This window comes from Trachurus japonicus, unplaced genomic scaffold (assembly GCF_045865225.1).
Source record: "Trachurus japonicus isolate A0001 unplaced genomic scaffold, Traja_1.0 AP030141.1".
NCBI lineage: Eukaryota > Metazoa > Chordata > Actinopteri > Carangiformes > Carangidae > Trachurus > Trachurus japonicus.
This window is the reverse complement of record NW_028220274.1, coordinates 1-9942: the sequence shown is the minus strand read 5'-3', so window position 1 is coordinate 9942 and position 9942 is coordinate 1. Positions and strand designations below refer to the sequence as shown.

Sequence of the window (9942 nt, the reverse complement as noted above, 5' to 3'; positions counted from 1 at the left end):
ATTTGATACAGGTCAGATAACAATATGTACCTTTTGCTTCCTTCTACAGAAAGACGTGAGGGACATTTTTACCCCGGTCCAGTTTGAGGTTTCCTACGGTCTTAGAGAAACAAAATCACACAGAACGTCGCCCAAATCCTTCCCTCCGTTAAAACCCATCCTGCAGCAGAGAGGTGGACAACAGAACGTCATCACGAACCAGGTACCGACTCTTTAAACAATTATCTAGATGAAACACATGGACATATTATCAATGGCAAGATTTTTTAACAATAAGTGCAGCAAACACTGGCTTGCAACACACTGGTCAATGTGCTCAACATGATTGTGATTTGTTATTGCGTTAACATAGATAGAAACACTCCTCAGTCTGCTTTCTCTCTGCATACGTTACATCAGTGAAGATCCAGTGAAAGAAAAGTGTCGTAATGCTGTAAAAGTGTACAGTAATTAGCTCTTTGATTTGATTTTGATTTTGATTTTATTTAGGGACATTGTTAATCATTTTAAAAAACGAAAAGATGGGTGCACCAGATTTAACACAGAGCTAATTTCCGTCTGTAGTCCATAAAACACAAAGTACACACAATGTTTTGTACATTCACACTCATCACATAATATACACTATCCTATATATCTATATTTATTTAAGAAATCTACTAATTACATGTGCAAATAGCATCAAAATTGCACTGAAGACTAGTATAGTAATTGAAATATGTATCATAGTTTTAATATGACAAATTATACAAAGTGCCTCAATTAACAATTAATCAATTAACACACAAAAAAAAGAACAAACGAACAATAAGAAAAAAAAAATCTAACTAGATTTAACTTTTACTTTTTTATTTATATTAATATATACAACTATAAGTGAGACACAGTATCTGTCAGTTTCCTGTCAGAGCAGCTTCGTTGTGAAACCTGTCTGTCCATCACCAGGCCAATCTGTGTTAAAGGGAAGGAAACAGCTAATCTGATGTCAGCTCCGCCAGACACACACACACACACACACACACACACACACACACGCACACACACACACACTCATGATGACTTCCTGCTGTTCCAGATGTGTTTACAGCTGCAACACATTAACCAACATCGGTCCACTCATCCCGCGTCCACACACCAACGTCCCACTGGCTCATGAAAAACAGAGCGGAGCAAGTTAACATGTAGGAATTTACAGCTGGAGTTAGTCATGAGGGAAATGTTAATCATCTGGTAATCATCCGTCTGGGGGTCAAAGGTCACCGACGACTCCCCCTCCTCTTCATTAGTATCTTCCTCTCCTCACCTCTTTCTCTCTCTCTTTCAGACTTGGTTTGCTCGTTCCTGTTCTCTGGTGAACTGTTCAACCAACATGCAGCTGTCGGCTCAACTAGTGCTGCCACAGTAAGAACACACACTCACACACACTCACACACACACACACACACACACACACACACACACACACACACACAGTAGGGAGTTGTGAATCACAAAGAAATAGTCAGAGAGAGAGAGAGACTGTTTGAAACAACAGCAATTTTGTTTTCTTAATGATTCAGTCGGTCGTTCAGTCTCTAGCTGGGTTCACATGGAGCCAAATATTCAGATTAGAATCGGTTTAGATGTTCAAAACCAAAACCGACTGGAAATGCTGCATATAAACAGCTCAATCAGAATAAACAAGCCCAAAACAGAGGTGGAAGAAACCTTTTCTTCAACCGAAAGAAATGAAAATTGATCTATGGCTAAGCCCCGCCCCCTCCACTCACTCGGACAAACAGTCAACATTCAGTGACAGTTGCTATGGCAGCTGTCACAGTAGGAGACATTTCACAGGAGGCAATTGGTGATTTTTGGAGACAGAAAGATTAAATATCATCTCGAAGCCGATAGCGACGGGCTAACTTCTGTTAGCCTGTCTATGGAGTTTTGCATTATACGTTAGCATTAAGCTAGCGGGCTTTATGCTTAGTTGTGATACTGGCTAACATCCAAACATCTCTCACAATATGTTGCCTCAAATACGTTGTTGACTTAACTTAGAACAGATGTAGACATCCTTGTTAAGTTTATCCACGTTTAGTTGGTGTTGTGGTCTACTGCATAACTTTATCCAGAGCAGACACTTCTCTTGGTTGAGATGTGGCTTGGGAAAGGGTTAAAAAAATCCACCCCGTCGCCCAGCCTCTCGGGATACCTAGTGTCGGAGTTGCATGTACCCCATGCACACCGTTTGACCATTTTAAACTGAAAATGTCAAGAAAAAACATAAAAACGAATGAAAACTGACTAACTGCAATGCATTTCAATTGACGTGGAAGCAGAGAATGTCCGAGTGTATGGGCTAGCTATGCGCACTGTGATTGGCTCATCGTGTTTGGGGGCGTGGCTTAGCCATAGGTCAATTGTGTCATGTAAACGGTGAAACTGAATGTCGTCTGGTTACGTTCTTTCTTTTCCGTGTCGACGTAAATGCGTAGTGACGTTTCTTCACTTGCAAATGCTTGAATGAAAGTGTCAAAACAATGAACAACTACTGCACTGATCAGACCATAGATATCCATCTTTGATTAGTTGCAGGATGTTTTGATCTTTAGAGTTCTCAACAAACGTGAAAATTGGCTCACTGGCATTTATAGCTGGACACGACCAAAAGAAAGAGGAAAAATGACCCGGGTCATTTCTATATAATTTCGACAGGCCCGTTACGCTCGGCACGTGTCACGCGGCTGTAAAACATCCGCTCTGAATAAATGCAGTGGCTCATGTAAACATCCGATTGGATTAGATCATATCACATGGAAACAGCGTTGTAAACAATGAGTCTTTTGGGTTACGAAAGACTCATTGGGAATGAATTCAGTCAGAACGAGGAAAAAGTGTTCATGTAAACCACCTAGTGATGATGATGACCTTTATTAAACCGTGTTTTAGTGTAAAAATAACATAGAGGTTGTTCCGATCAGATGATGCTAATTAGCTTCTGGCTAATTCAGGAGTATTCATTCAGCACAACATCTGTCAGCAGCAGCAGCGCTTTTATCTTGGTTCTACTTGGACCTGCTGTTGTTTTGTTCTTCTGTAATACTGCAGTAACATGATACTGATATATCAATATATAAATTGGGTCGACTGTTTGACACTGTTTTGCAAATATATGCTTATTCAGTTTTCTTGGCCAACGTGAGATGAGAAGACTGATACCACTCGTGTCTGTGTTGCTTGTACAGAGGATGTGGTTTAGCCTAACTTGGTATAAACAATGAAAACGTAGGAAACAGCTGTTTTCACCCTTCACAAACCTGTAGATATTTCTTTTTTACATTTCATTTCCATGTCTCGGTCCAACAGATATAATATAATTTGTTAACTTGTTCTTGCTAGACTAACCATGCAGCGTAATGTTGAACATACAGAGATTAGAATTATATCAATATATTTGTGTTTATTCCATAATATCTCGCACTTATCGTACTTATCACTATCTCAGATTTTCAGATTTCACTGTATTGTCATTTTTATGTAAGGGCATAAACACGACATACTGTGCAGCGATTCAAAAACAGTTTAAGAGAAACAGAGCAGCAATAGAAACAAGTCAAATTGTCAAAAAGATGTACTAGTAAGTGGTTAAATCCACATCTATGTTTCAATATTGGCTGTGACTGGAACAGTGCTGATGTTGTTGTTTCCTCTCCTCAGTCAGCAGCAGTACTTCGCTCTCGGCTCCGGACAGACAATCACATTAAAAACCTCGCTGCTGAATTCTGGAGACGACGCCTTCTTGCCGCGTCTGACGCTGCGGTTCCCAAACAACATCCACTACATCAAAGTGCTGCAGAATGTGAGTTTAACAGAACGATCATCGGGGTTTCGAGCACAAAAGTCTCTGACATACAGTATATTAAAATGTGATTTAATCTATATATGTCATCCTATGTCATTTGCCGTTGATCTGTGTGCAGGAGGACAACGTCGTCAGCTGTGACGTCACCGAGGAAGTCAACAGCACAATGGTGACTGTCGACTGCGGCGTCACCAGCCTCGTCCTCCCGGCCCGCAACCAGGTGAGCATCAGTCAGTCACACGTTGACTGAAGATGTTGTATGACAAGACCAATCAGCCGTGTTAGCTGCTCTGTCAGCCTGCGCTCATAGATGGTTGTGCTAATGTCAGCATGGTAATAGAAGACATAAGACTTTTTCTTGATCTCATGAGTGGGAAATTCACTTGCAACGGTAGAAGAGAAATACAGGATACATAAAGAAGTAAGGAATAAAAAAATATGAAGAAAGAATTCACTATGTACAAAAATATATATAAAAAACAAAGGGTAAAACTTTATAATAAATACACACTATTAAGCATTAGTTAAGCATTAATAAATACTGAATTCTTAATTTATAAGAATTTATATTTATGTGAAAGAATACTCATATGTAGTTTATAAATACAGTTAGTGCTTATCAATGATGAGTAAAACATTTTTAACTGTTTATACTGTAAACTACATACTTATGAGTATTCATGTGTTATAAATGATGAATTCAGTATTGATTAATGCTTAACTAATGCTCAATAATTTGTACTTATTATAAAGTGTTACCAAACAAACATATGTACTGTTACGTAAGAAAATACTACAGTATATACAACTGTATTATATACAGTACACGTTGTTTGGTCTGAGATATTGCACAGTGTGGGTGGACATGGAAAAACAAGTAAATGTACTTACGTTTACTACACTTGTATGAATGAGCAAGGTAAAAAGAATGATCATCTACATTAATGATTTGGGAGCTGTGAGTGTTTGTACAAGATTTCCCATTGAATCCCTTGATCATCCCCTGAACCACGGCACTAATGGTTCGTTAGCACCGGACCTCAGCTCAGTCTTAGATCAAACTGTCTTTAGGTCAGGAGTGACTGTACTTTCTGTTCTCCGGCTTTTGTCTCATCAGCAGATACTTGCTGTATTTCCTTTGTCTCGTTTTATTTTATTTTTATCGTGAATATTGTGAAAGACGCTGTTGAAATGTCTGAGTTTCCCCAGAATTGCACACCCTGCACATTCACCACGCTATGAGATAATAACAGAACGTTACGAGACCGAGTTGTTTTTGAGGTAAATTCATGCAAAACCGCTGATGCACGTTCCCGTCAGGGGCAGTTTTTCAGCAAGCAGACTCTGCATTTACCTCGAAAAAACGTTCCGTTATTATCTCATAGCGTGGTGAATGTGCAGGTCACAAGTTGTCCACCAGAGCGTTGTGGAGTTGTTGGATTGTGTATTTGATGAGTTTGATGAGGGAAACCAAGAAATCCCATGAGCCTCCGTAGCGTAGCTCTGAGCAGCTCGCCGCTCTGCTCCGCTGTTCTAAAAATAGCTTGCACCGACAATTAAAGGTAACGAACCTACTGCTATGACTATAGGGATTGTGGCAATGGGCCAATTTACCAAAATGTTGAACTATCCCTTTAAAGATACTGTTATCGATTCATGAACTCCTTAGATCGATCTTTTGACACGCCATTACACTGTTGCACTGTTTACTTCTGGAGTGTGCATTAATGTAACTGCTTTTCAGTCAATTTAATGTAAACATGAATATTTTTGATAATCCACCAGGTTAGAGAGTTAGAGAGTTCCAACTTTGTACTGTTACAAAATTAGTTTTGTGAAAATCTCTTTCATAACCAAGCAAATTGGTATTAAAACTGAAATATCTCTAAATGAATCAATATCGACTCGTAGTGTAGTGATACCCAGCCCCAATTAACAAGAATGCAACAGTTGAACTTAATTGGAGACAAGACAATAAAAAATAGACTTGAGTTGAGAGTGAAGGAGTGAAGTGAGTGATCACAGACATTTCCTGTTTCTTATAGATGAATATCAGCTTCCTGTTGGATGTGAACCACAACAGCACACCTGCCAACATCAGCATCCACGTCAACACCAGCAGGTAAAGGACACACACAACCTGGGTATCATCCATAGTGTCACATTATTGATCCAGTTTAGTTAAGCAGCAGACTGATTATTACAAAACATTACATTAACGTGAGCTCTCCAAAGTGGCACAGTAAGTTCTGTAAGTTTAAGATTACATGTTTACACGTTAGTTATGTATTAATGTGTTTAATCCGTTTTCTGTTCAGCGACAACTACGAGAGAGTGGAGTATCTCCATGACAACGCCCACAGTCTCCTCCTTCCTCTTAAATATGGCGTCAACATCAACATCCATGGGTGAGTCACATTAGCACACCTTACTATTGCTCTCTTAGAATTAATAATAATTATGACAATAAAAACAATTGAACTATAAATAATAACAATAATCCATGTATTAAAACAAATATAGCTTGTGCATTTTCATTCTGTAATAAAATATTATTATTAGTTCATTATTAGTATTTAAAAAAACATCCAATCCACTCCTTATTTATATTGCACATTTCCAAAACATAAAAGTTTACCAAAGTGCTGCACAGTGATTTACATACAGGACGTAGAGCACAAAATGGTTAAGAAAAACGTAATGAAAATTAAAAGTAAAGATAAAAAAGAATTTAAAAAAGAATAAATAGGAACATTAGACATGTTTGACACGATCTAGATGCTAAAACTGTAACTTTTCTATCTCTCTTCAGTTTTGTGACTCCAACCTCTTTTGTGTTTGGAGATGAAGACCTGACTCCAGTCGACTGCTACAGTGAAAGATTCAACTACACATACAAGGTAAACATCAGTCAAGGTTCCCACACGTCCTTTAAAATCCTGGAAAATCCAGTCCTGGAAAATGTTAAATGTCCTGGAAAAGCCTGAGTTGTCCCTGAATATTATTTATCACACTTTTTCAGACCCCACCAAGGATTTATTTTCCAAAGAAGAGACTAGTGAGAAAACTAGAGAGTTTGTGTTGATAGTGTTGCCAATGTTGGACCTGGAGCATGAGGGTTTTCTCTCCCGCAGCAGCAGAGAGGTGTGGGCGTGGATTAAAAACAAAAACAACATGTTTGCGTTGTTCTATGATAAATTTGTCATAATTTCTAAGCAGCATGTAAGATATTATTTCATAAGTTAGAGCCACAGACTGCACATCTTTAAACCAGACTTCTGGGAGAGGAATAAACATAGAAACAAAGTGGCTAAATGTAAACTTCTCCAAAGCATGAATGGGGAAAGGGGATGAATTTATTAGTGTATGGCGTAAAAACTAATGTCCGTAATACAGTAGCAGCTGAAAATGTCCTGGAAACGAGTGGGAACCCTGATCAGTGTGGGCTTGAGGAGTTTCTCCAGGTGTGTTTGGACAGAGAACCAACTTCTACATTTACATTTACAGTTACAATTAGTCATTTGGCAGACGCTGTCATCCAGAGCAGCTTACAAGTGAGTAACATCAGTGACCTGCTGAACTGGGAGTGACCTGGGTGTGCTCCCCGGTCACTCCCCGGTCACTCCCAGGTCGGCAGGTCACTCCTTTGCTGTTAATAACAACCTGACAAGATCCTGCCTCCACTGAGTTCTCTGTTTTTCTTAAAACCTCCGAGGGCGACGGGAGGGGCCTCCGAGGTCTCTTGAACTCCTTTAAGTTTTTGCCTCTAGTTCAACCTGAGCTGGAGAGGGGAGTTATTTACTTGTTTTAATCGGCCGCCGCCCCACAGAAGCTGCAACAATAATCTTTCATAAACCCACACTCATACGATGGGAAATGGGATTGTGGCAACAGAGAGCCTTGTTATTTATATATAATTTCACCTTTGTTTTTGCTGCTGTTGTTGTTTTCTTTTCTTTTCTTTTTGTTGTCCTCCTTTTTGTTTTAATTTTGAATTTATTTATTCAGGATAGCCCCTTGAGATGAATCGTCTCGTTTTCAAGGGGGTCCTTCCACAAAATGATACAAATAATACAAAGTTGAGGGGAAAAAAAGAAATACAGTGAAACACATTACAGGATTTATACACACACTCTCTCCTCTCCTAACCCCAGCTAATCCACAGACAGCCAAATCTCAATTTAGTAATCAACTTAGTGATATCCATGCTTACAAATGGGAAAAAAGAGAGTCACAAAAATTTCGGTTTATACCATAAATATATAAGATGCAACAAAAATATGAACGAGAAATCGAATCAGAAACAAGAACAAGGAGTTATATTGTGCATGTATACCACGATTATATATATTTACTTACATAACTATGGATTTGTATTTATGATTTAGATTTTGTGAAAATAAAATAAAAAAAAGTTTTCTTCAGTATAAAGATGATTGAGTGCGCTGCTTCTATCTGATTTCTGGCTTTTATATGTGTTGTTCTGTTTGTCTGCAGGTTTTAAACTCTGGTCCCAGCAAGTCAGTAGATACTGTGGTCGACATTGCGCTACCGAAGATGCTCGTTCCGTACCCACACCGGCTGCTGCAGGTGGTCGACGTGCAGGTACGTGAACCAACCAACAGCGATGCAGGAGTGTGAGAAGAAGCAGAAACAGCACGGACGGTGTAAAACCTGTCGGCGGTGTCTGTGGAGGTTTTTCACAGGTTTCTGAATATAGATTTCAAATGTGGGTGTCTGTGTTTACCGCTTGCCGCCACACTTCTCAGTTACAGGGGCCAGAGAAATGTAGTTTAGGGAGGTGTGAGCATGAGGTGACAGCTGAGTGTTATACTGTAGGTAGACGCCTCTAGCTAAATACCTCCTATAAAGTTTGAATATCATCTTCATGGTACAGTGGTTCTCCGCTCAGGCGCACGTTAGAGGAAATAACTTAACCAACTGAAACCTGAAGTAGTTGTAGAACAAAATGTACTCACGTTCTATGTGTCTACAGAGACGCTGGGGTTTTTTCCATTTACATATTGTAGATTTTTTGCCACAGCATCTAGTGGCCATGAGAGGAACAGCTTCTCTAAAAGGTCGTTGAACTCCAGACGGAGGGAATCAACAGTTGACAGACGGTACAGGAGATAGAAACAGGTACAGGTAAATAGAAATAATACATATATTATATGCATCACTTACTATACATATTAAAATTATATATAACAATAAAATTAAAACAAAACAGATTAATAAATTGATGGATTGATGGATTTTGGGGAAAAAATGGTATAATACATAAATAAATCAAAAATAGTCCTTATGGGTTTTTAAATTATAGACAATACAGGTTCATATAAATAACACCAAAATAAGTGACGTCTAATTTCTCTGTATAACTAAAGGAAGGTTTCGATATGGCATAAAATGTTTGAGTACATCCTCTTGTAGAATAGCGAATCTTTGGTAATCCTTTAATTTACAGGCCGTTAACTGCATCATAATGTCTAGAAATAGACTAGAAGTAACGGTCAATTTCATAGTGTTGTCGAGAAATATATAATGAAGTAACGGTCAATTGCAAGGACTTGGTGGAGAAAAATTCTGGCCTCTCCCAAACAAGCATGAAAAGCATCTTTATGAAAAACATGACTTTGCTCTGAAATTGGCCGTTATTTTTAGGCGACTTCTTGACATTATCACGTAATTAACGGCCTGTAAATTAAAGGGTTACCCGAATCTTCTGTGTAGAAGGTCATTGATCCACATCTTAAAGGTTGGGGGGAGTTTCTCCTTCCACTGAAAGATTATTAATCACATTATCACAGTAATAATAAACATCAGTGTTAGAACAGTATGTGTTTAATGTTAATATGTTTTTATTCTCTGTGTGCAGACGTCTCATGGTGTGTGTTCGATCAGCGGTGAGACGGTTTCAGTCAACGACGACTGTGACGTCCCCGATGCTTCCTTCATCAAACAACTCATCTTCTTCTTCTCCTCCACCTCCTCCCGCAGAATGGTACACACAACCACACAAACACACACATGAACATACACACTAAACCTAATCTAAACTTACTTCTTCACATAGAGTAGTAAATCTAGCT

At 38.8% G+C, this 9942-nt stretch overlaps 1 protein-coding gene across 1 annotated transcript; it reads left to right on the top strand.

Moving 5' to 3' along the window:
- Positions 1–49: 49 nt before the first annotated feature.
- LOC146960672 (integrin alpha-4-like) lies at positions 50–9884 on the top strand (the record flags this gene model as incomplete). Its single annotated transcript, XM_085772167.1, has 9 exons — positions 50–202; positions 1325–1401; positions 3703–3844; positions 3966–4067; positions 5893–5969; positions 6166–6255; positions 6660–6747; positions 8345–8452; positions 9729–9884. Coding segments are annotated over 9 exons (993 nt in total), but the record flags the coding sequence as incomplete, so codon positions are not given.
- Between the last annotated feature and the right edge of the window lie 58 nt (positions 9885–9942).